This window comes from Chionomys nivalis, chromosome 23, assembly GCF_950005125.1.
Source record: "Chionomys nivalis chromosome 23, mChiNiv1.1, whole genome shotgun sequence".
In the NCBI taxonomy this organism is placed as follows: Eukaryota; Metazoa; Chordata; class Mammalia; order Rodentia; family Cricetidae; genus Chionomys; species Chionomys nivalis.
In genome coordinates, this window is record NC_080108.1 from 14698747 (window position 1) to 14725668 (window position 26922).

The window sequence follows — 26922 nt, forward strand, 5'->3', positions numbered from 1 at the left end:
ATCTCAACCACACAAAGTGAACATCTCTGAAAGGAGAAATGGGAGTTTTCACTTGGAATCTGACAATAGGAAGCCACAATAGGGTTGACCCTTCTGGGAAGACTGAGAAGGTACCAAAGCAGCCCTCATTGCAGATGAAGCTCCTGCCAAGACTCCACAGCAGGTGGTTTAGTTGATTACAGGTCAACCCAGATGCCAAGCACATACCTGGCTAAGACCCCTGCCATGATGTGGCTGGCTCTCCGGGCAGACCTACAGCATGATCACTCTGGACCATAGTTGCAATTACTCCCAGGCAAAACCACTGAATGCTAAGTAGCCAGGAGGACTTTACTGTGACCTAGCCGCTGTAGTCTTTACATACGGGTCTTAGTTTATGAAGTACTGCTTGTGTCAGGGAAATCAAGCCTATGGCATGCACCTCAAGGGACTCTATCAAGGGTTCTTTTCTCCATTTCACTGTGGCAATGGTCCTCTGACTCACCAAGGTCAGGGCACTGCAGTAGGACATTGCTTGGTGTCTAGACTGCCAGGCTGCCCACCAGATTCCTAACCTTCCCCACAAAGGCCAGGGCCTGGCCTCAGATGAAGTCCACGAGGCATTCCAGTGGTAAGCTCAACAATGACTGGGGAAAAGCCAAGGTCCTTGATGTCTTTTTGTTGTGTGTTTTTGGGACAGGGTCTCATATAGCATAGGCTGTCCGTGTACTTGCTGAGCGGCCAGACTCTTCTGAGCTTTCTGCCCCCATCTCCCAAGTGCTGGGACTATAGGCCTAGTACCACACCCTGCAAAGCCCCCAATTTCTTTAACTCCACGGGAGACCTAGCTGCTTGTGAACTTTCTCAGTCCCATTAAGTTCTGGGCACATTGCTGGGATCGGTGGTGTGAGCCTGGCATTGTTTCCACACCCAGAGAAAGCCACTCTGGCAAGGGATCTGGCCAGGCTCTGCTCCTCATTCTGAGTCCAGCTGTGTTCTTCCAGGGCTAGCTGATGAGCTTCTTCCTCGTGTAGGTTCTGAAAGGCCGTCTCCGGGAGAAGGCTTGGCTGAAAGGAGACACTTCGGTAGTGGAAGGGAACACATCCACATCCTCATCTAGGGAAAAGCAGAGGTCAGTGAGGCCTGAATAAAAGACAGCTCTAACCACAGAGGGTCTTACAGGAGGGGACTCAGGAGCGTCACCGACACTGTTTTAAGGGATATGTGCAGACAGTGCTGGAATCGCCAAGTGCCCGAATGTGTGTCCACACAGAAGTCTTTCTTTTAGGTCAGATTAGAGGAGTTTACGTTACTCTGCATGGCTGAAATGTTTTGTAAGAGAGCCACCCAAGCCCCTCACCACAAATGTTTCTAACCATTGTCTTCAGTAGCTGGATCCTGTGCTTTTACATAACGGCCAGAAGGTGGGGAACCTAGGGTCCGATGGCAGAGGCCGACAGAACTTACTAGTGATGAATGTAAAGGAAATGTGGACATAAACCGACTGAGAAAGTAGCTCATCACTGTCACTTTTGCTGCCCAAGCCATTTCACTACCCAGAGCCCAAGACTACAAGACCAGCATCACTCCCAGCATCTGAATTAGTTTGGGAGGATTTTGCAGGTTTCTCTTCAGGCGCCCCAAGTTCTACCATGAAGTCTCTGGGAAAGGCACACAACACTGCAGGGTCAAAACCACCTTCCCACACTCTGCACTCTCAAGAATCCTGCATGTCACTCACAGAAAAGCCCTGCCCTGGTAAGCACCTGGGACCTTTAACAGCAGCTTACCTCTGCCATCCTTGCTGTGAGAGGACGGTGTTCTTCCCTGGAACAGCAGCGGAGACTGAGTCAGGGCCTGCAGACTACTGGCAGAGAGGCTGCTCCGTACCATGCAGCCAGAGGGTGGGGTGGAGCCTAAGGAGAGGCCACAAGGTAAGTGTAGGCCCACAAGACTCCAGGTGACCCACAGTGCCAAACACCTCCTCACCACTCTGCCCAAGAGAAAACACACCACATGTTGGTTTGAAAACTACACTCACCAGAAACAAACACCTCGTCTTCCCCTACAGAGCAGACTGGCGGTGCACTCCAGTGTGGAGACCACTCTCTGTGATTGCTAGCTTGGGGGTCTTCACTCAGGGAATCACAGACCCTTTTGACGTCGTATTCGGCTTCTTCCTTGGCAGACTGGTGTCTCTTTCTGGAGCCTAATCCAAACTGTCCCCAGGAGAAGGCTTCCTCAGTCTTAGACACACTGTCTTTGGGAGGTGTCTGGTCTGGCAATTGACACACCCCCTCTAGTTCAAAATCCTCCAAGACAAGAGCCTTAGGGAGGTCACCACCTTCAAGGCATTGCTCCTTTCCCTCAGCCTCAGGCAGTGACGAAGCCCCAGGGAAGTCGGCACTGGCCTCGCCTCTCCCAGCACAGGGACCAGCACTGCAGCCCACTGCCCTCTTCCTTCGGGGCCAGTCTTTGATAATTTCAGGAGTGGTCTTCCCACTTTGCTTGGGGGATGGTGTCCAAGAAACCCCGACATCTGCTTGAAATGGAGAGGGGGTACTGGGCGGGCAGCGCGAGGGAGTACAAGACTGGCAGATGAAGGTTTGCCCCCCATTTTTGCCAGGCGTGCTGTGTGAGGGGCGGAGGCAAGGGGGTGATAAATAGGTACTGGAGGACTTGCTGGCCTTGGGCATGCTAAGAGCAGGGAGGGAACCCTCCTCTCCTAGAGGGCTTTCCTTTCCTGGAGCCTCAGCTTCCAGAAGAGCTCCAGGGTCTACTTTTTTAATTCGGAGTTTGGGAAGGCCAGATGTTTGCATCTCCAGTTCAACCTCATAGGTCTGAGGGCTGCCAGTGGCCTCCAAAGTGTGTGGGCTCCCCTGCTGGGCACCAGTCTCGCTCTGCCTTCTGCCTGCCATGCAGGTGTAGGCCAGCAGCTCAGGGGAGCTGGACACAGAGGAAGGGACAGGTGGAAGAATTCCAGGGCCAGACACAGAGGAAGGCTCATCAGCTCGTGTGCTTTTCCGCCCCTCACCTTCTTCCCCTGGTAAGATGCCACCTTTTACCTCATGACTCTCAAGGCTATGGAGTTGGGCTTCAATCAGAGGATGGTACTCTGTGTCACCTGCAATGAGCACAGGAGAGGATACCTGCCAGGCATTCCTGAAACCAGTGCCCGGGCAGCTCTGTCCTTCAGAAGATTGAGATTGCTGTCCTCCAGAGCCTACGATGGCCCCTGGGCTGGCAGCTGCCTCAAGCACTGGAGCAGCAGAGGGTCCAGGCTGGCACTCTGGGAACTCTTGAGGACTGGAGGTCTTTCTCCATTGTCTCCTAAGCTTCGATGGCGGAGAAGGGGGGATGGGGTGGGAGGTCATTCTCTGTGGGGTTCTGGGAGGAGTTGAGGGAACAGAGTAAGAGACAGATGCAGCTATGCTGGGTGATGTAGGAGGAGAGGCTGACAAAGATTTCCTAAGCTGACGCTGGGAGCCATCACATCCAGAAGTAAAGTGTTCCTCTGGAGAAAGAGGTAGGGAAGAAGGAATGGAGTCTGCTGGCTTCTTTGGGATTTTGATGGCTTTCTCCTGTAGTTTCTGTGCAGGTTCCTGTACCTGAGAGGTCCTGGGGAGAGGGAGCTGTTGGTGCTTCTGATGCTCAGGTGTGCCAGCGAGGGCTGTACGTGGAGGTGTTCTGAAAGAATATCTTACAGGGCTTAGACACTGACTCTGGGACTGGGCAGTCAAGGGAGGTGGGGATGCTGGACAATAAAGGCCCTTTGGACTGGAATTCATTGAGTGTAGCCATGCACAGTCTGACAAGCATCGAGGACGTTGGACATCTTCCCCACTGGGTGTTCTGGGCAGCTCTGTGAGGAGAGGAGAGGTTTCTTCTGCTGCAGGGGAGGCTCTTTTTTGGGGAGTGACTTTTGATGCCAATGGTGAGCTATAACCGTGTGAGGAGCCTGTTAAGGATGTCTCAGAAATGGCTTGCTCAGCTGGAGGTATTTCTGTAGGGGAGTTTTGGAGTCTTTCTGGAGTGCATAGTGAAGTCTGTGCTGTATGAGGGAACTTTCTTGGTGTAGTCTTAGGAAAGCTTGGAGATTTTTGGTTACTCTTTTTGGGAGTCTGAAAAGATAAAAATGTTTATTCAGAGCTTGAATATTATAATCTCTATTCTCTAAAGATCAGTCTTAATAATCTCTAGACCTCTAGAAAACCAAACAAGAGATCTAAAGTCAGCCGAAAGAATGGTCTTAAGTGGAAATTAGAAGTAGTGACCTGTTTCCTGTCCCCAAACATTCCTCAGATTTTACTGGAACACTTTTCCTACAGTCAAGGCGGGAGACGGGGCAGTAGAATATACATAGCAACAATGATGTCTCAGAAAGGCTACTCCCAAACCCCAAATCTCCTTCTTTTTTGTTAACAGTGTAGCTAAAAACTCTACAAGGTAAGGCAGTCAATGTCCATCTTTCTATAACATGACTGTCTGTTTCAGGGGAAGCCCAGGCTGTTTTTCATGTTCAGTGAGCTGGCAGGGACATGAAGAAAGCACAGAGGGAGCTGTGTAGCTCAGCTGAGGGCCAACAGGATGGCTCAGTAGGTAAAAATGTTTCCATACATGCCTAACTTTGATCCCTGGATCCCTCAATAAAGGTAGGAACAAAGAACCAGTTCCAAAAAGCTACCCTCTGACCTTCACACACATGCTATGACATGTGCACAGCACTTTACATACCACACACACACAAATAAGTACTAATTAAAAAAAAGAACGAGCATCTGCGAGGGAAGGCAGAGACTGTGAAAGTGGGGCAGCGGGGGTGGGGGAGTGGGGAGGGACACGGACTTGATTTACAGAAAACAATACAAACAAAAGCAGAAATATGAAAACGGGTAGCTTTCTAGGTCCAGTCTGAGTAGCAACAGCATCAAGTGGGGAGGGCTCAGGCCCGCATATGGACATGGTGGACCGATGAGAACATGGAGCCGGCCCTGGGGAGAGTGGCCATGGTCGTGTAGCCCTGTGGTATCCTCTAACAGTGAAGCAGTTTCAATGATTTTCAAACAAAACGATGATTTCTGAACACAAGGGTTCTGCTCTAGGAAAACTCAGGGAACTTTGCTTTTAGTGAGGCCAGATGGCAGAGAGCAGCTTGATCCAAATGGAGGACAGCTAATAAAATGCTCTAGGTGAACTGAAGAGGGCAGGGCTGGGGGACAGAGGCAAGCAAAAATGTCTGGACTAAGACACGCAGGACTTGACTCAGTGGCTTCGTCCTGAGAGAGACATGAAGAGCAGCTGCCAGTGAAGTGGGACTGGATGGAAGAAGCAGTAATCATACATGTAGCACCTCTATCTCCTCCTCACTGCCGTGACTCAGCCAAACCTGCTGCTTTAAACCCCCATATTCCCAGCAACCATTCATGAGGTTTAAGTCAGCCACCTAAACCTTTTTTTTTTTAAAGACAGGATTTCTTTACACAGCCTTGATTGTCCTGGAACTCACTGACTGGCTTCAGACCCAGACATCTGACGCCTCTGACTCCCAAGTGCTGGTAGTAAAGACACGCACCACCACACCCATCCACACCTTTTATTCTCTACAGATTCGCAGTTTTCTTTCAGCCACGTCTCTATGTTCCCCAAGACTGTACTATTTTAAACACTGAAGAAATTTTATACCTGGTAAGCTGTAGAGATCTCAGAATCCAACATGCTTCTTGAGGACTTCCTAATTCGGGCTGAGCCCTTCTTGGAGGAGCCAGTTATCTCAGATAGAGCCCCAAAAAGAAGTGTTTTAGGAGACTGAATATTTTGGACTGGAAAGTTTTCTCTTTGGTCTGCAAGTCAAAAACAACATTTCATTCTTCCTCAAGACTTGCCCTGGTAATATGTTTTGGGGGGTGGGGTCAAGACAGGGTCCCTCTATGTAGCACTTGCTGGAACTCACTACATAGATCAGGCTGGCCTCAACCTTGCAGAGATCCACCTGCCTCTGCCTTCCCAGTGCTGGGATTAAAGGTGTGCACCACCATGTCCAGTGCTCCCAACATGATTAAACAAGAAAAACAATGTTTAGCGCAGTTGGGGTGGAGAATCCCCACTGATGATGCACACAACTGCAATGACTGCTACCTTCCTGGATTAAAAAAAAAGATTTTATTTATTTTTATTTTATTACATGTATACGTGTTTTGTTTATATAAGCCTGTGCACCACGTGCATGCAGTGCCTGAGGCAACCCAACAGAATACAGGATCCTTTGGAACTAGAGTTGCAGGTGTTTGCAATAGCGAGTACTGGGAACCCAGTCCTCTGTAAGAGCAAGCAGTGTTCCTAACTACTCAGTCATCTCTGTAGGCCCTGTATACCTGGATTTTAACCTTATTTTAGAAAATGTAAGCAACTGAAATAACTTATTTTTAGTATAAATATATTTTAGTATAAATGTAAAAACATTAGTCAAGCTAAAAATGGAAAACAGAATGAAGAACAGACAAACTGACAGTACCCACCCTCTACCTGGGCAACTGTGTGTAGGAGTGAATGAGTTACCTACAGCAGCAGCAGCATGGGTGACCACTGTAGGAATCCAAGGAGGAATGGCTACAGACCAAGGATTGCTATCTAGCCATCACCTTAATTATTGACTTCTAATCTTAACCTTCTCAATCACTGAGAAAATATCAAATTGCATATTCCCTTTCCCAGAAACATTCATTTGACAGACGGGCTCGCATTACCTGACTTCTGCTGGAATGAGTGGAGTCTTTGCACACTTCGAGACTTTGGCTGAGACACAGAATAGAAGGAACCAGAATTTGTTCTGCTAAACAACAACTGTTTGATTCGAGGACTTCGTCTCAAACTTGTTTCTGCAAAACCAGAAGCAGAGCTGGTAAACAGGAGGGATTTCAGACTCAGCACCTCCCTCCCCAGTGTCTGTGTCGCAGGCATCAATCTGTGATACCAGATTCAACAATGGCTTTTAGAGGCATCTGAAATGTCTGAAAAATGTACAAGAGACTGATACACAGTCCCACCAAGGGGGTAGAACACACTGACCTGTGAGCCTCCTCGTTTATAAGTCTCATTAATTGCTGCCTCCAAGTGTGACAGAAAGAGCGAAAAGTGTAAATAGTGTGACTTCCGTATATAAAAAAAGTTTGTTTTTTGAGACAGAGTTTATCTGTTATGTACCACTGCTTGCCTTGGAACTCTCTATGTAGACCAGGCTGGCCTTGAACTCACAAAGATCCACCTGCCTCTGTGCTCAGAGTGGTGGAGCTGCAATTAAAGGCATGCATCACCACGTCCAGCTTACCTAGGTTTTCTATATACATATTACATAATATTTTTGTCTAGGAAGAATACACACTAAAATGTATTTAAAGTATTTTTTTTTTTTTTTGATTTTTCGAGATAGGGTTTCTCTGTAGCTTTTTGGTTCCTGTCCTGGAACTAGCTCTTGTAGTCCAGGCTGGCCTCGAACTCACAGAGATCCGCCTGCCTCTGCCTCCCGAGTGCTGGGATTAAAGGCGTGCGCCACCACCGCCCGGCTATTTAAAGTATTTTTGAGTGCTGGGATTATCAAGCCATTTTTCTGCAACAAATACTTAAACAATTTAAGAAAGTAGTCTTTGAGCTGGGCGGTGGTGGCGCACGCCTTTGATCCCAGCACTCGGGAGGCAGAGGCAGGCCTGTGAATTCGAGGCCAGCTTGGTCTACAGAGTTAGTTCCAGGACAGCCAGGGCTGCTACACAGAGAAACTCTGTTGAAAAGAAGGAAGAAAAAAAGGAAGGAAGGAAAAAAATTTTTTAAAAAAGTGGTTTTGAACACCTGCTCTCATTAAGATACACTTTAAGTCACAGCACTCTATATAACATGGAAGTTGTATCCTCACACCAAGCCCTATTTCTAGTACGCAAAAGTATTTCTATTTCTTCCCAAAAAATTTAATACATTTGCAGTAAAGCAACATTCACACATGCTAGATCCAGAGCCACCCCTGTTTCTGTAACTATTTGAGGATATGCTGAGTGAAAAACACAGAACAGCTTTCGTGGAAGCTAGGTAGAATGCAAAAAGAGTAGATAGCACGCTCACCATCCTCTTTCTCAGGAGACTCTTCAACTACGTGAATATCAGGACCAGGATCAGAAGACCTTGAAGAGCAACAGCACGAAGGTCAATAGCACTCAGGATTTACTCAGGCTCATCAAGTAAGGTGCCGGCACCGGGCCCAACAACTTGTGTTTCTATCCCCAGGAGCCACAGGACGGAAGGATAGAACCAACTCTAAAAAACCGTCCTCAACCTTCACATGCTCTCTGTTATGCAAGTATACACTCACACAGACACCACAAATACACACACAAAGTAGAACGCAACAACAAAAACACAGTAAAGAGAATATATCTCAGCAAAGTTACAAAACTCTTAGGGTTTGACAATATTAGCACTGGTGAGCACCCTCATTCACAATTATTATCCCTGTGAGAACTGAGGACTGAACTGTGAATCTTGCATAAGCTAATATACACCATCAAATTATGCTCTCTCTCTCTCTCTCTCTCTCTCTCTCTCTCTCTCTATATATATATATATATATATATATACACACACACACATATATACATATATGTGTGTGTATGTATACATGGAAATAGAATTTTTTAAGATATAAGAAAAAATGTGTGCTGGAGTTACAGATTGCTACAAATTATACTACGTGGGTGCTGGTGCTGGGAATTGAACTCAGGTCCTCTGTAAGAGACCATGTACTCTTTTTTTTTTTTTGATTTTTGAGACAGGGTTTCCTCTGTTTAACAGTTATGGCTGTCCTGGAACTTGCTTTGTAGACCAGAGAGTCCTGCTTCTGCCCCCGAGTGCTGGGATTAAAGGCATGCACCACTACTACTCGGGTGTGAAATGTATTTTGACAATGTCAAAATTAGTTTTAAAATAGAAGAGTTTTGTTTTTTTTTTAATTCCATTAATGTATTTTAAAGAAAGTACAGGTAAACAGTGTACAGTCACAGTGGAGAGCAGGCATGGTTATGGAGGGCTTTAACAGCCGTCAGCTAAACAGTGTACAGCCACAGTGGAGAGCAGGCATGGTTCTGGAGGGCTTTAATAGCCGTCAGCTAAACAGTGTACAGCCACAGTGGAGAGCAGGCATGGTTCTGGAGGGCTTTAACAGCCGTCAGCTCATCAAGGACTTCTGACTTTCACTCTCACAAGTCCCCTGTAACTTTCACAAGGGTGTAAGATCTGTATACAGTGTCCAGGAGGAGTTGTGATAATATGTAGTAGATGTATTTTTTTCCCTGTTCTTAATGAGCTACGGGAGGAAAGAGTCCAACAGGGACCTGAAAGGAGGGGTAGTGAGCTCCCTCGGCTTTGTTTGTGCTGCTCGTGTCTCAGACTGGGTGTTGTAGAGGCTGACAAGAGATACTAAAAGGTCGAGACAGAATTTACTCCCGAGAGATGGCTCTCTTTTGGAAAGGGGCAGTAATTATCCTAGTCCAACAGTGACTACGGAAAACACAAGCCCGGGATGTACCTCTCTCAGCAAAGGCTAACTTGGCTCTCCAGCCTTGCCTGGCAGGAAAAAGGACCCACCTTTCCCCATGTCAGCAGGTGACTGCAGAAGATCCATTTAATAGAATACTACTTAAAAAAGGGACAAACTGATACAAGCAGTGCGCATAAATCTCAGAATTACAGCCAGTGAGAGAGGCCAGAGCGCAACAGTGCATATTGCTCTACTGTCAGTAAAACATAAGCAACAAGGTAAAGAATTAGCCAAGAAAGAGCAGCCTGTGGGATGGTGCTGAAGGTGGCCTGACGGAGTCTGGATTGGGCTGTCACTCACCTGCCCTTGATTTGTCTGTGGAGCAGTCGCCTGGAGATCTGCTTATGAACTGGGGTCTCGGCTACACTCTTAGTCAGCAGTTTGTGATAACCTAAGATGCGAAAACAGTGTAAACTGTAAATCTCACTTAACCCTCTCAGGCAGCAGCAAGGGAAAGGGAGCAGTCTGAATTTATGTGTGGCTTTTTACTGGCTAGAGAAGATGTTAAACTGAGCTAGAGTCTACACCTTCAGGGCTCATCAGAATAGAGTAGTCTTCAGCTCTGATTAAAAAGGATACAAGCTGGTCTAGCACTCAGGAGGCAGAGGCAGGTGGATCTTGTCCACTTGAATACTTTGGACACAGGACTTAATAATTTGAACTGGATCTGACCCAGAAGCCTCCCTTCTGAGGACTACCTTTTTCTTGTACTGGAAGTTGTCATGAAAGCTGCCAAGGGAAGAAGGTAACCCACAGTCCTAATCAGCTGTGAAGCCTATGAACTGTAACAGTGAGCGGCCTGGCAAAATATCCCTAAGGTGCAATAGGCACCTGTCTTGGCAGTAAGTAACCAACAGCTGGCTAGTTAGACTTTGGTCCCAGTCAACTCAGGCCTGGTAGAGAAACCTAACCAACTATTTACAGCTAGTGAGATCATGGGTCTTAGGGGACAGCCTACTTTACTAAACTAGCATAATCCCTACCTGCCTTCTAAATATCTATCCTTATACCCAGAGGTAAGTAGAGCGTTCACCTCTTATCAAAGGGGCATCTCTTTGCAGCTAATGGAGACCAATACAAAAAGCCACAGCAGGCCAAAATGCTGAGAGCAACTGATTGTGGGGTACTTTGCCCAACTTAGTATATCCACAACACAAACTGCAGACCTGAGGCTTGGGGAACATCACCAAAGAGGGGGCAGAAAGATTAATAAGAGCCAGGAGACAGAAAACCTGCTGCAAATGACAGAGAAGCTACATATATTGTACTTCAACAACTTGGATGAATAAAAACTGAATAATGACATCAACAGACACGCTAACATAATCTCATAGATTCTTTTCTAGGCCTAGACAAAGAACTATGGGCAACTAATGACTGAGAGAGAGGGAGAATTAATATCCCCCAAAGAGGATAACCCCTACAAATCGAGGGGTTATCTAATATCAAGTGTTCAGCACTAAACTCATATATACACAAGCAACACTAAACAGATTCCACAAGTTGTATTTATATATTTATGTGCATACATATGCATACACTTACTTACGTGTGTGTGTTTAACAGTAATAATTTAAAAAAAAAGAGAGACTATGAATCTGAAAGGGAGTGAGGGGTTGGAGGGGAGAGAAAATAATGTAATTATATTTTAATTTAAACATTTCCAAAAGATAAAAATAATTTGGATAAAAAAAAGAGAGAGAAGAAAGAAAGAAATCAAAGGTCTTAGTAATATTACTAACAAGCTTGAGGCCAGCCTAGGTTAAATGAAACAGACTCAAAATAACAACAAAGAAATACAGATGCAATAAGAAACTCTGTAAAGGGATTCGACCACATGTCTTAGCAGGCAGAATAATCAGTGAATCGGAAAAATAAGGCTCCCAAAATTAAACAGCCTGACCAAACAGCCTAACTAAAAAAAATAAAAATAAAAATTAAGAACTGAGGCACCCGTGTACACTGTACCATTATGTATGTGACCACATGTACCATGAGAATTCTAGGTGAAAAAAAGTGGCAGAAAACGTTTCTGAAGAAAATGTTAAAAACATCCTTAATCAGATGAAAGACACGAACCTAACTGCTCAAGTTTAAGGTACTCCAAGAAGGATGAGCTCAAAGAGACAACTTAATGCCCGCACCCTACAAATAGAGGCCCTGTCTTAAAACAAAACCAATGACAAAAATTTTTAAGAAAGAAAAAGAAAAAGCAAGAAACTAAAGCCAAAGTAAGTAGAGAAAGCAAGGCTAGAAAGTCAATGAAGAAAAATTCAAGTTTCTCCAAAAGATAATAAAACTAGCAAACAGTTAGCTAAACTGATCCAGAAAAGAGCAAAAGACTCAGATTACTAATTTGAGAATAAAAGTAGGACAATGTTACCAGCAAGTTTGTTACCAACTGTGTTTGTGGTTACCTTGAAAAGTGCTACTTTTGGTCTTCTTGAAGCTGTTCTGTTTGTGGTGCAAACTCTCCAGGGCTGATACAGAATGGCTGCGAGGCAGTCCCCGCTTCAGCCCCCGCTTTGAAGGAGAAAGCATTTCCTCGTTGAAGAGATTTCTTCGGACTTTAGTCACTTCTAAGAGCATTGAGGGGAGGGAGACAAAGAGATAAAAAGCATTATGTTGGTGTCAATTGAGGATCCAAACACAGAGCTGCTTAAGAAAGCCACTCTGTAAAGCTAAGTATTAAAATGATTCCCCTGGATAGCACTCTTCTCGGGGATCTCAAAACTACCGACCTTACAGGTTCCAAGAGTTTTTACACAGAATTTTCATTGAGGTAGAGGGCCAGTACCATTCTTTTGTTCATGGATATACAGTTATCTCAGCATCATTTATTCAATGTAATTCATTCCTCAACGAACTGTCTAGAATTATCAACTGAAATAATACAAGCTAGTGTGTTTATTTTAAATGATGGGTACAATTCAGCAGCGAAGCTATCATCTAATCTAATCTTCAACTTTTCTTCGTGGGAAGTATTTTTTAAACAATGAATTTAGTACCTTTACTTATAGATTTATTAATTGTTTCTATCTGTTAGCACTAGAGAGTCAAGGTAAGACAGCTCTCTGGCTCCAGAGGCCAGGCTGGTTCACCGATCAAGTGCCAGGCAGCCAGAACTAACTAGTAAGAGCCTATTTTAAAACAAAACAAAAACACAAACAAAAATATATTAACTTCAGAGAAATAGTCTTTAGCAGATATAAGCCCCTGATTGGTTATCTAATATTAGATGGTCAGTCCTGAAATCATAGACATATAAGCAACACTGAACAGACTGAGAAGTTTGTATATTTATATGTTTAGGTTTGTACTCCACATACATATAACAATAACAAAGAAAAAGAGACCATGATTTCCAAAGGGAGGGGAAGGTTCATGAGCAGGACTAGAGAGTGGAAAAGGATAAAAGTGATATAATTATATTATAATTGTAAAAAAGAAAGAAATAAAATTAACTTAAGATCCAAGCAGGACCACAGAGTGCACTTTGACCAACATGTTAAATTCCTTTTGTCTAAAACAGTCTCATTGCCTCCCTCACTCTTTTTCTTTCTTTTCTTTTTCCTAATTTTGGACTCCATGATAATGACATTTTAAAATATTTTAAGTCAGTGATTTACATGATGCAGTATTTTAATTTAGGCTATATGAACTATCTTATTCCCCCCAAACAAGGATTTGGATGTATTTTTTAAACCAGTGTTGATATAGAGCTGTAACTTACATTAAATACATTCAATCAAAATAAATTTGCCAATCCAGTGAATAGGTGTTGAAAACACAAAACACACCTTGACCCGTGTCTTTCCTTGGGAGTGATGGCTGTGCAGAAGCAAGGTGAGAAGTCTCCTGGAAATGAGAAATGAGGATGATCAATACAGGCATTTGTTCAAGATAAAAGCTCAACCTGAAACTCTCTGACCTTTGCAATTCAGAGAGATCCAAAGCAAAAATGCACTAAAGTACATGCTCCAAAGACACCTCTGCAACAGAGCAGTAATCCAGAATGAGAAGCACTGTGAACACACAAAACAAAAAGCAACAGTGAAATCACACCCCAACCAATGAGGGTTTGAAACCACACACGGGAGACTTGTGTATACCACCTTAGAGACGGTGATGGGGAGGGTTCTGAATTCAGAATAGTAAGTATGGCAGCTTAAGTCTATTGCTTCTTTGTAAACAAGAGTTTCTATGTAGTTGGGGTTGGCCATGTAACGATCCTCACGCTTCAGCTCCTTACACCAGGAATGTGTAAGGGATGTGCACATGCCCAGCTAGGATGAAATTATTTTTAAGGTTCATGAAGATGTGGGTCCGTTATGAACAAACATAAACTGCTGATGTCTGTTTTAGGTATACACAGAAAAAGGTCTAGGATTATACAGACTGTAACTGGTGTTACAACTTTTGAAGACTGGATAGAGAAGAGATACTGTTCAACTTTTTAATGATGACCTAAAAAGGTGAAAGCCATACAGATTGATTAGGACATGGGACACTTAACTTTTCTCCATCAAACCTCTATTGGCTTGGTATTCTAGTAAAGAAGTCAAAACTCTAAATTCCAGGTGCATCTAATAAGGGAATCCTTTCTCAAAATTTTCCTATTTGTTCTTTCTTTTTAAAGATTTATTTATTACTTTGTGTGTATGAGTGTTTTGTCTGCATTGTCTGTGTGTGTACCATTAATGTGCCCACAGAGGTCAGAAGAGGGCACTGAATCCTCTGTCACTGATCCATAGAATGCATGGCTCTGAGGCACCATGTGGGTGCTGAGAATTGAACCTGGGTCCTGCACAAGGCAGCCAGTGCTCTTCACCATGAAGCCATCTCTCCAGCCCCATCTACTTGCTGTTTCAACTGTGCCATTTCTCATAATAGTTGAAGAATGGAATACCACATATGACGTGTAACTTTTTTTTTTTTCTTGATGGCACTGGGGATTGAACCCAGAGCCCTGAAACAAGCAAGGACTCTTCTCCCGAGTTACACTCCTAGCCCTGGTTTTATACCTTATTTTGAGACAGGTTTGCCCAGGTTAGTTTTGTGAACTCATTCTGAAAGCTCTGAATTTGCATTCCACCAGCCCCAGTCTTCAAAGAACTGGGATTACAGTCCTGCACTATCAGAGAAAAACTTAATAAATGTTCTCAGTAATATAATTAGGGTCTTTCTGGAAAAACCAAATATGATAGTTATTAGTTACAATGGTTGGTAATACCTTCTATAATGATCTAAACGACAACTACGAAAACACGTTTAACATAGGAGTCTCTAATGAGCAAACCAAAATATACAGACAAAATCTGGATCAGCTCTTATTTAGGAAACAAAATGGGCCGGAGAGATGGATGGCTCAAAGGTCAAGAGCACTGACTGTTTTTCCAGACAACCTGGGTTGATTCGCAGTACCCAGCAACCAGGTCCCCACAGACCTGGTGTCCTCTTCTAGCTTCCCTGGGCACCAGGTACAAATGTGCAGACAGACATGCAGGCAAAATAATCATATACATAAAATAAATAAATAATTTAGTTACTTTTAGAAGACAAAGCTTGTGTGTTTACAAATTGTCCATGGTCACTTTCCTAACAGAAATGTGACAAAATGACAGATACTGGACAGCCTACTAAGGCTTAAATATTTACTATCACGATTTTTACTTTTTCTGTATTGACACATTATTAACATTTTAATCAGTCCTTTGTAATTAACCTTGTTTATTAACCTCATTCTTCCATTTACAAAGAAAAACTGAGGCTGGAGTTTTGGCTCAGTGGTTAAGAGCAATAGCTGCTCTTTCAGAGGACTCAGGTTTGGTTCTCATTACCCATAGTGCCACTTACAACTGTCTGGAACTCTAGTTCAGGGTATCTGATGTCCTTTCCTGGCGTCTCTGGATACTAGGTATTCACATGGTACATTTAAACACACACACACACACACACACACACAGTTAAAACATACACATAAAATACACACAAAGTGAAAAAATCTTTTAAAAAGAGAAATGAGAAAAGAAAGAAAAACTAGGAGAGTGTATCAAGGAGGTACTTTTCCCAATCATTCTAATAGAAACTAATATCTGAGCCTGTTCAACAGCTATCATTATCTATGGTACCAACTGGCATGAAATAATTCTATATCAATATCAAATTCTGATCTCCGTAAGTCTGCTCTGATATTTTTTATTATTGTTTATTTTCAGAAGCAGGGTCACACTATGTAGCCTTGGCTGGCCTGAGACTCATTAGGTAGGCCAGACCAGCCTCGAACTCAGTGATCTATCTGCCTCTGCCTCCTGAGCACTGGGTCCAGTCATGGCTGTCTGGGACAATATAAAATAAAAATTTCAAAAAATGCTAGAAAGAGTAAATCACTATAAAAACTAGTGATAACAGAGTTCACTCAGCTTCTGTAATCCACTTTTGGATTTCTGCCCTTCAGTCATGACTGTAAGATCTGTGAAACTGGCAGCTCTCCACAGATAAGATAAGTTAAGAAGAGTGAATACTTCTATGTCTAAAAGAAGCCCCACCTCCCATGATAAGGGCAGTTTAGAAATGAACAACTACTGCCGTAGCGGATGCTTCAGAAGCAAGTTCTCAGACTTGCCCTCTTCTCAGTTCGTGTTCCAAAGCATCACTGCATCTTTATTCTCCCGTCTTTCCTCAGCATGACGTTAATCCCACCTAGTAAGTAGATTCTAGGTATACTGTTTTGTTTCCCTGCAAGCCCTTATGCTGCCACAGGAAAACCAATTACCACCAGGCTTCATGACAGTGGTCATCTTTATCTACTCCCCCACCCCCAAATTACTACTGAAATGAAATGTAACACATTGATTCTGGGAGATAATCAAACACCTATTACAATCATATTATTTTTCAATAATATTTTCACTGTTGTTTTATAAGTTTTGTTATGTACATTAAAGACTTTGAATTTATTCTTGCTTAACTTTTTAAAAAGATTTATTTATTTATTTATTCGTTCGTTTGTTCATTCATTTAGTTTTAGGCTTTTTGAGACAGGGTTTCTCTGTATAACAGCTCTGGCTGTCCTCGAACTCAGAGATCCACCTACTTCTATCTCCCGTGTGCTGGGATTAAAAGCGTGAGTCACATGCCTGGCCAAGACCTATTTTTATTATTTTCAGTTGTGCATGTGTGTCTGTGCAGGTGTCCTTGGAGGTAAAAGGCACAGGATCCCCTAGCACTGGAGTTACAGGTGCCTGTGAGTCTTCCCGGTGTGAAAACCAAAGGAGTCCTCTCTGGAAGAGAAGCAAGCACTCTTAACTGAGCCATCTTTCCAGCCCTAACTCCTAGCTTTTCCTTGCTTTCTTCATTTTACTATCACTACCATTGTCTTTGAGTTTGTTTGTTCACAGATGTGTGTATTTCTGTAGTGACAGGTCCACATGTGTGCATGTGGAAGCCAAAGACCAACTTAGGGGTTCCTTTCTTAGGTACTATCCACAATTTTGTTGAAATAGGGTCTTGTACTGGCCTAAAACTTGCTAAGTAGCCTAGGCTAGCTGTCTAGCAGATCCAGGGATTTGTGAACTAACTCAGGTCTTCATGTTTGCTAAACCACTGAGCCACCTCTCTAGTCCAATTGGATGTATTTTTTTCTTTTTTTGGCTTTTTAAGACAGGGTTTCTTTTTTTTTTTTTAAGATTTATTTATTTGTTATGTATACAACATTTTGCCTCCATGTATGTCTGATACATGCCAGAAGAGGGTGCCAGATATCATTACAGATGGTTGTGAGCCACCATGTGGTTGCTGGGAATTGAACTCAGGACCTCTGGAAGAGCAGCTAGTGCTCTTAACCACCGAGCCATATCTCCAGCCCTGGATGTATTTTTTCAACATGGGTTCTAAAGATAAAATTCAGGTTCTCATGTTAAAGCAAGAAGTTTATTGACTGAGCTTCTATCTCCCTCTACCCCCGTCCTTGTGTGTGCGCGCACGTGCTTTTGCTTCCGTATTTGTGTACGTCCACGCAGCAGTTCTGAAGACTGAATTTAGGCTGCAAGTACTAACTCAACTATCACCCTAGCCCTTATTTTGTTGCTTTTGTTGTTGGTTTTTAAATTTATATTTCTTTATTCCTTTGGTTATAGTTTCATACATGTTCACAGAAATATTCAACATCAGCTGAATATACCTAAATCCAAAAGTCCAAAATCAGAATGGCACTAAAATCCAAAGGTTTTTCTTTCCAAAAGATTTGTTTATGTATATGGGTGTTTTTGTCTGCATGTATGTCTGCACACCAGAAGAGGGCAGCAGATGCCATAGTAGCACAGTTACAATAGGCTCTGAGTCACAATGAGGGTATTGGGAATTAATTCAGGACCTCAGGAAGAGCAACAACTGCTCTTAACCACTAAGTCATCTCTCTAACTCCCAAAGATTTAAGAAAAAAATTTTTTTTTGCTTGTAAATATTCCAGAATCCAAACCCTGAAGTGTCATTTCAGATAAGGTACCAAAGCTGTCTTCCCACCCGGAGAAACACCGCCTTTCTTCTTCACCGTCAACCCTAGCCGCAGAGGAGCCGCTAGCTCTTAATCAATGCCATCACTTACACTTCGAGTAGCTCTCTTGGACACTTTGGGAACTTCAATTTGTCGAAGAGTCTGTGAAATCTCTGCAATGCTTTTATGTCTTATTAGTGCATTTTTCCTTTTAAAAATAGAAAACACACCAAATAAAAGAAAGATGTAGTGAGGCTTGCATGAACCCAGCATCTAAAATACATTGTTTAAGTAAGTTCTAGTTAGTTATCTTGAGGTTGGCCTGTATTTATAACAAATCCAGAATTAAGAAAAATAACTACTACAGATTCAGCTGGCTAATAACAATGACAGGCAGCAAGGGAAGTGTTATAAATAAGCTAAACCTTAATCCTATTTCAGAAGAGGTTCCTAGCTCTTAGACACCCCCGTAGACAGTAAAGGACTTTGTATTAAATAAATAAATACCACCTATTCCCTGAGTAAAAAACAAAGTGTCAGATGCTACTTGGAGGGACTCCTGAAAATTTATGTCTGTGGTTCTGATACAAGGGCAACTACCAACTCAGCACATTAAATGAACAAAAACAAGACTGTCTTCAAACTTGTCCCTTCTCTGAACTCAACTATAGTACAGGTAATTGCTCCAATACCTTCTCTTCTTAGCTGATCTGGTCCTCAGCTCCTCCAGCTGCTCAGACTCAGTGACTCCTGACACCGATCTGTGAGCACTTGATGGGGGAGGTGGTGACTTACTCTCTAGAGTCATAGAATCATCACTAAAAAATTCTGTAGGAAGGACTCCAGCCAGCTTCTGAGGAATCTTTAACCCCAGGCTGTGGTAAAGTTGTCCAATTGTCCCCGGGATGGAGTCAATATACCTGTGAAGTATATTGGTTAGATACAGAACAGATTCCCATCTCATCCTCCCTATCCCTCCACCCAGTTTGAAAAAAAAAGTGCCCTTGTAATCTTGTAATTCTAAGTGTTATAAATAAGCTAACATGAGGAGTCCTCAGTAACAATTTTAAACTAAGCCAGTAATCAAACTTACAGTCTCAAAATCTCCTCCAGGAACTCTGACAGGTATGCTGAGTCCTTAGTGAGACATACCATGCGCAGCAAATCTGTCACCTGGAAGAGGTTGCAGAAAATTACCATAGCTTCTGCCGGGAAGCAGAAAGCGCAGGGACATGCTCTCAGGGCAGCAGCCATGGACTCACCTCCTCCACTACTTGTTCTACCTCATCTGTACTTTCCAGTATTGAGGGGCACTGCTGACACAGCTCCAGACGAAGAAACACCTGAAGCTGGCACCTGGAAGAAACAAAATATTTTGTCACATCTCCTTTGACTGTCGCTTACTGGAAACTCTTTCTCTAAGCAAAGATCTATTCACATAGGAAGCAATGACCAAGAACAGGGAAAGCAGCTCAGTGTCAAAGAAAAAAAAAAAGGAAAGGAAGACTAAGTCTAAGTCCAATAAGAATCCAGTGCTTTCTCTAAACACTGGTATACCTGTTAGGTAACAGGTGACCTAAACTGCCCCTCAGAACATCATAAAGATCACCAACAAAAGCATGCTTGAGTAGTTGACAGCGTTAAACTGTCCCAAGCTAACCTGAGAACTCTGTTTTGGAGTAGTAGTAAAATTGAACAAAGTGGTTGCTTACTCTCTCACTTTGTCTTCTTTATCCAGTTTTCCCCCATGATTCTGTCGGAGAGTTTTGCTGGTTTTTAAGAGGCTGTTGTTCATATGATTCAGGCAAACCACCTGCAAATACAAAATTTTTATATTAAATGTTACTCATTTCTAGTTTGCTGCACAGTTGACTAATGTCTTATATACTTCCCTTTTCTTTCATCTGAATGAAAACCACTGGAATGAATGTTTTCCTTTGATGTCAAGAGAATGCAGGTTTAATAAAACAAAACAAAACAAAAAACCAACCAAACAAAAAAAATCTATGTGTATCCAAGTAGACACAGCAAGCCTTTAGATTTCAACTATTAAAGGAAGGTTCCCTGAGCTATAGACATTCAACAGCTAAGGTTAAGAGCACAAACTGCTTGTGCAGATGATTCCTAGTACCTATGCTGGACTGCTCACAACCATCTGTACCTTTAGTTCTAGAGGATCTGTTATTCTCTTCTGGACTCTGAACACATTGCACTCACATGTTTATAACACACACACACACACACACACACACACACACACACACACACACATTTTTCTTTGAGAGGGTTTCTCTATGTAGCCCTGGTTGTCCTAGAACTATTCATGTAGACCAGGCTGGCCTGGAACTCACTAGATCCTTCTACCTCCAAAGTGCAGAAATTAAAGGAGTATGTCATCACACCCAGTGATATCCACTTAATTAAAATGAATAAGGTATTCTAAAACAGTGGTTTACAGCACTGCTAAAGTTATGTACAGAGTTTTTTTTAAAACAGATGCCCAAGTCCTAATACAAAGAGACCTGGAGTTAGTCTGTCAGTCTGAAAGGACTAGACACCAGCATTAAAAACAAAACAGCAGGCCTGGAAAGATAGCGCATTGATTAAGAGCAGTGACTGTTCTTCCAGAAAATGCAAGTCTGATTCCCAGTGCCCACACAGCAGCTCACAAATGTCTGTAACTTCAGTTCCAGGGGCCCCAATGCACATGTGTACAGACATGTGTACAGACATATGTGCAGACAAAACACCCATATACATAAAATATAAACAATAATCAATAATAATAAACCGAAACAACAACAAATTGATTCTGAAGAGCAGCTAGGGTTAAACCCATTAGTTTAATTCATGTAGCAAACACTCACACACACACACAAATTATAGCACTTTCATTAGGACAAAAGTCCACTCTCCATTTTATCAGGCTCACATTTCAAAATCTGGAATTATATACAACCCTTTACTCATCATTTAAAAAAATTATCTTTATTTTATTTTACAAATATGGGTGTTTTGGCTAAATATACATCCGTGCACCATATGCATGTAGTACCCAAAGAGGCCAGAAGAGGGAATCAGATCAGAGTTACAAATGTGAGCCACCATGCAGCTGGGAATTGAACTTGTTCCTCTGGAAGATCAGTCAGTGCTTTTAACCACTGAGCCAGCTTTCCAGCCTACTAATAATTTTTCAGTCATGTAAGCATAATGGAAATTCTTCAAGGTACATGCACTAAACTATCAACTACATTGATGACAGCAGAAGTCCTTACTTCTACTTCCTTGACGTCCTTCGACTTTAGGAACACTTTAATGGTTGAGACCATATTTTGAGCACATGAATACAATGTGGTTTCTCCTGTAGCCACAGTCTTTTGGTAGTTTTCATGTATGTAAGACATTAGCTCCTCTTCAGTTTTAAAGTCTGTGAAAAAACAAACAAACAAACATTTGGTTATCATACTCTGATCAACTCTGTATCATTTAAAGGGTTTATCAATTGGGGAGAGAGACTTTAGTCTCCCAGGAAAAATCTAACTACATCTGGTCTGGATTGCCATGGCAGACACTAGGGATTATTAGCATAAAGTGTATAGATGCTAGTAATAATGTTAAAACACCCCACAGTGCCTAGCACAGGTCAACAAGAAAGGATATCTCATTCAAAATATCACTAGTGCCAAGGCTGAGGAAGAACAGAGATTAGTGACTATGTCTAAGGCTTTGTAAATGTATAGAATAAAAATTAAGATCAAGAAAAAAAATTTTAAAAATGTCTTTGTTTATTGACGACAAGATTTTCTACACAGGAAATCTGAAAGAACTAATAAGACAGCTCCTGAAATTAATGGGGGATCATAAAAAGGTTGTATTTTAAAAAAAGCTAACCTACAAAAGCCTGCCACTTCCCTAAATATTAGCAATTTATGAGTGGAATTTGAAACTGAAACCACATTAGCAGGGATTAGTAGAAAAGGCTCAGTGTTAAAAGCACTTGATGCTCTTGCAGAGAACCTGGGTTTGGTGCCTAGCACCCATCTGGTGGCTCACAACTCCCTGTAACTCCAGTTCTAGGTGATGTGAAGCCCTCCTTTGACCTCTGCAGATACCAGTCACACATGTGGTACAAATACATAAATGCAGGTTAACTCATAATCATAAATAAATCTTTATAAACTCACACACACATCATTAATCATTTTTAACCTGCAAAAAAAATGGAATATCTAGAAGGAAGGAAAAACAGAAAATCAAGGCAAGACTCAGACACATAGTGGGCTTGAGGTTAGCCTAGGCTACATGAGAAAAAAGCTAAATAAATGAAATGTTCTACCAACGTACTGATGAGAGTGTAAAAGGTAAGTCATAGATTTGAAGAAAATATTTGCAAAGGACATCTGATAAAGGTTCATTATCCAAAATATGCAAAGATTTCTTAAAAAAATAATAAAGGCTAGTAAGAGGGATCAATATTTAAATAGTCTTGCTGCCAAGACTGATGGCCTGAGTTTGACCTCTAGGATCAAACTCACATTGTGGATGGAAAGAACAAGTTCCCACTAACTGCCCTCTGACTTCCATGTACACTGCAACATGCACACACTATGTATGTACACCATAACATACAATATAAATGAAAATGTTACAAAAATTATTTAAAATTAAACAATATGGCCACCTGAGGGCCACAGCTCAGTTGTAAGGATGAGAACCTGATCTCCCAGCATCATCGTTTTAAAAGACAAATGTGGTGGACCACGCTTATAATCCCAGTGCTGGGGGTATGGAGACAGATAAATCCTTATAGCTTACTAGCCAGGCTAGCCCAGCCTCTCAGCAAGCTTCAGGTCAATGAAAAACCCTACCTAGCTCAAAGATTGCTGGGTATAGTGGCAAATGCCTGTGGTTCTAGCACTGTGGAGGTGGATGCAGGAGGATCAGGAGTTTAAGGTCAGGTTCAGCTACATAGAGAGCTTGAAGATAGCTTCAGCTATATGAGACCCTAAGTCAATAAAATAAATTAATTAAATACAAATTTTAAAAGGGTGGATGGCTCCTGAAGAAGGACAACCAAGGCTGTCCTAGTCCGGTCTTCATTTCCCCAAATTATCTCAATGTCCCACCCCCTCACCTATTTCATTTTATTTATTTGTATATTTATTTACAAGAGGTTTCATATAGCTCAGCTGCCCTCAAACTCATTACACAGATGACACCAAACTTTTGATCCTCCTGCCTCTATCTCCCAGTGCTGAGATTATATGTGTGTACCATCACGCTCAGTTTTATGTGGGGAATCAACCGAAGGATTCCATGAATGCTAGGCAAGCACTCTATCAACTGGGCTGGAACCCCCCAGCTTCCAGCTCTCTTATACAACAACACAGATACCAAACGCTCTAGAATGAATGAATGAATACCCTTAAGTTTAGAACTTCTTAATGTTCTTCCTCTATCTTCCGATTTCTCTCCTGTTTTCCCGACAGCTGTCTTTTGGAGGCCTTTCTCCACAGCAATGTCTGGACTACCGTCTGGGTGTAACTTCTGAGCCTTCACATTTAGCCTCGCCACATTCAGCATCTTCAGGGAGCGGGACATGGTATTCATCTTCTGTCTCACTGGAGTTCGAGGGATACCGCCTGCCAAAACATCAGTGTGGAAGAAAAGTCAACTTTTACCTCTACGGAATCAAGAACTATATTATGCTATGTGTGTGTGTGTGTATACATGAATACACACACACACACACATATACTGGAAACTAATCCTGGGTCCTCTACAAAAGAAAAAAGTGCTCTTAACTACTCAGCCATCTCTCTTGAACCATCTCAATGATTTTACCCAAAGCAAATACCAAACATGCTTCATTTTGATGTTGCTCAAGAGACAGTGGTGGTGAGACTTTTCTTTCTGGTAGTGCTAAGGATGGAGCCTATAGCTCAGGCATGCTAGGCAAGTAGATGCCTTTTCTCAAGCACAATTTAGCAATCTACATCAAAAGCCAATTTTCTTATTCTTTAACACTGACAACTCACTCCTGGAAACTCAGAATTTATGCATGATATGTGTGTGTGTGTATACTAGAGTATTATTTGTAATGACAGAAATTGAAAACAATCTACATAGTCAACAACATGAGCGAAGCAGAATGATTAAAAAGGTAAAGCCGGGGGGGGGGGGGGCTGGAGAGATGGCTCAGTGGTTAAGAGCATTGCCTGCTCTTCCAAAGGTCTAAGTTCAATTCCCGACAACCACATGGTGGCTCACAACCATCTGTAATGACGTCTGGTGCCCTCTTCTGGCCTGCAGACATACACACAGACAGAATATTGTATACATAATAAATAAATACAAAAAGGCAAAGTCATGTGGGGATGTAGCTCTAGTGGAAAGCACTGCCTAGCATGCCTGATGCCCTAGGTTCATGCCCCTAGCATGGGGTTCGGAGAGGCAAAGTAACTAATGAGCAAATATTTGTAAATAGGGAGTAAAAAAGCTGTACTGATATTTCTATTATAATAAAAATGAGGATGTTCAATTCATTAGCAAGAACATTAGTGATTTAATCTAAACTGAATTAATACTTTCAAATTTGAAATATAAAAATTTGCCTTTAGTTACCATTTCAATCTTAATCAATCTTTTGTTTCTTTTTTAGAAAGTATAATAGTTTTAAATATAGTCTCAAAAGGAAAAAAGACTGCCACAAGAAACAGGCTTTCTATAAGCATACGTTTCTTTCTGCCGCGGTCTTGATTAACTTCAGTCGATTCTTCATGAGATTTTCTCTGGTAGAGTTCAGAGAGGCAGCGTGTTAGCTCACTTTCAGCTTTAGAGGATTCCTCATTATCAGATGAGGCGGCCTGTAATAACCTATAAGACAAGATACATAGTATAAAGACAAATTCTAACTTTCCAAACCAGCAGAATCAGAACAGGTACAGGGCTACCAACTTCATACACACATGCCAGTCTTCAGCAGACTGACTGTCCCATGAGAGCTGGAAGGTAAAGATCTGTCTCCCCCTTTTTCTCTTTCTAAAATTTTGCTGTTAATTTGGAAATATGAACTTTTTAACCAGAAAAACAGAAAACAATAGAAAAAGGTAAGAATGAACCTAGCATCAAGATTAGAGATAGCCGGGCCGGGCGATGGTGGCGCACGCCTTTAATTCCAGCACTAGGGAGGCAGAGGCAGGTGGATCTCTGTGAGTTCGAGACCAGCCTGGTCTACAAGAGCTAGTTCCAGGACAGGCTCCAAAACCACAGAGAAACCCTGTCTCGAAAAACCAAAAAAAAAAAAAAAGATTAGAGATAGCCGGGCGATGGTGGTGCATGCCTTTAATTCCAGCACTAGGGAGGCAGAGGCAGGTGGATCTCTGTGAGTTCGAGACCAGCCTGGTCTATAAGAGCTAGTTCCAGGACAGGCTCCAAAGCTACAGAGAAACCCTGTCTTGAAAAACCAAAAAAAAAAAAAAAAGAGTTAGAGATTAAATTCTTGTTAATAGTTGTACCTGTTCCAGACTGTTAAAAGAAATTGATCATTGCAGACATAGTTAAAGTCACAGTCCATCTCTACTCACTACCCAGCAAGATCTCTATTTTCTACGTTGTAAATTTTATAAAAATGATGTCATATTTTTTTGCAATTGCTCTTATTCAACATATTTTTCATTTGCATATAAATATCTCTAGTTATTCATCTTTACAAGTCTTATCAAAAGTATAAGAGGGTTAGAGATGACTCGGTGGTGAAGAACGTGCTGTTCTTTCATAGGACCCAGTTTCAATTCCCACATCTCTATCAAACCATCTCTAACCATCTCTATCTCCAGTTTCAGGGGACAACTCTGGCCCCCTAGGTTACCTACACTCATGTGACATATCTATACGCAGACATACACACCTAGATATAATCTATCCTGGGTTTTACCATTCTAATAATTTTAAAGTGCTTTCCATATTTTTTAATTTACTGTTGTGTTTTCTGAATGATTAAAATCTGATTTGATCTTTTGGCTATCTTCTCTGCTGGCTCTCAATGCCACCCTTGTTTGCTATCTGCCACATATAGCAGTCACTTTCCAGGTCCTCTTCTGTTTTGGTTTATTTGTGCACTAATGCCACACTGCCTCATGTACTAAAGTTTTACAGAAAATCTGCATGTCATGGGAGGAGGAACTTTTATTTTGACCTTGGATTTTGTTTGTTTGTTTTCTGTTTTGTTGTGAGAGGGTTTCTTGTAGACCAGGCTGGCCTTGACCCGTTCAGAGATCCGCTTGTCTCTGCCTCCTGAGTGCTGGGTTAAAGGCGTGCACCACTACCGCCTGGCAATACTGATTCTTTATCCCTTCTTTTTTCTTAAAAAAAAAAAAAAAAAAAATTATTTATTCATTCATTTATTTATTCATTTATTTATTTATTTATTTATTTATTTATTATGTATACAATATTCTGCCTGTGTGCATGTCTGCAGGCCAGAAGAGGGCACCAGACCTCTTTACCGATGGTTGTGAGCCACCATGTGGTTGCCGGGAATTGAACTCAGGACCTTTGGAAGAGCAGGCAATGCTCTTAACCATTGAGCCATCTCTCCAGCCCTCTTTATCCCTTCTTGTACTTGATTCTTATTAATTGGTTCTTAAATTTCTCTTTAGAAAAATAGTCAGTGAAGCCTATGTTTCTTAGTCAGTGTTCTATTGCTGTGAAGAGATACTATGACCATAGCACCTCTTATAAAAGAAAGCATTTAGTTGGGGCTGGATTACAGTTTCAGAGGTATAGTCCATTTTATCACGATGAGGAACAAAGGTGCACGTAGACAGACATGGTAGCTAAGACTTTCTACATCGAGAGTCACAGGCAGCAG

At 42.1% G+C, this 26922-nt stretch overlaps 1 protein-coding gene across 2 annotated transcripts in view; it reads right to left on the minus strand.

The window, feature by feature from the left end:
- Window positions 1-979: 979 nt before the first annotated feature.
- Window positions 980-26922, minus strand: part of Ticrr (TOPBP1 interacting checkpoint and replication regulator) — a 37498-nt gene continuing 11555 nt past the window's right edge. For both annotated transcript variants that reach the window (XM_057756362.1, XM_057756363.1), the window contains 17 exons: window positions 24787-24926; window positions 23474-23692; window positions 21326-21477; window positions 19763-19863; window positions 19313-19406; window positions 19144-19223; window positions 18743-18970; window positions 18162-18258; window positions 13357-13414; window positions 11989-12135; window positions 9857-9947; window positions 8086-8144; window positions 6723-6854; window positions 5662-5819; window positions 2021-4100; window positions 1770-1895; window positions 980-1095 (listed from right to left, as the gene is read on the minus strand). In XM_057756362.1, coding sequence (XP_057612345.1) covers window positions 986-1095; window positions 1770-1895; window positions 2021-4100; window positions 5662-5819; window positions 6723-6854; window positions 8086-8144; window positions 9857-9947; window positions 11989-12135; window positions 13357-13414; window positions 18162-18258; window positions 18743-18970; window positions 19144-19223; window positions 19313-19406; window positions 19763-19863; window positions 21326-21477; window positions 23474-23692; window positions 24787-24926 — 4072 coding nt within the window. In that variant the 3' untranslated portion in view covers window positions 980-985. The remainder of the gene's footprint in view (window positions 1096-1769; window positions 1896-2020; window positions 4101-5661; window positions 5820-6722; window positions 6855-8085; window positions 8145-9856; window positions 9948-11988; window positions 12136-13356; window positions 13415-18161; window positions 18259-18742; window positions 18971-19143; window positions 19224-19312; window positions 19407-19762; window positions 19864-21325; window positions 21478-23473; window positions 23693-24786; window positions 24927-26922) is intronic.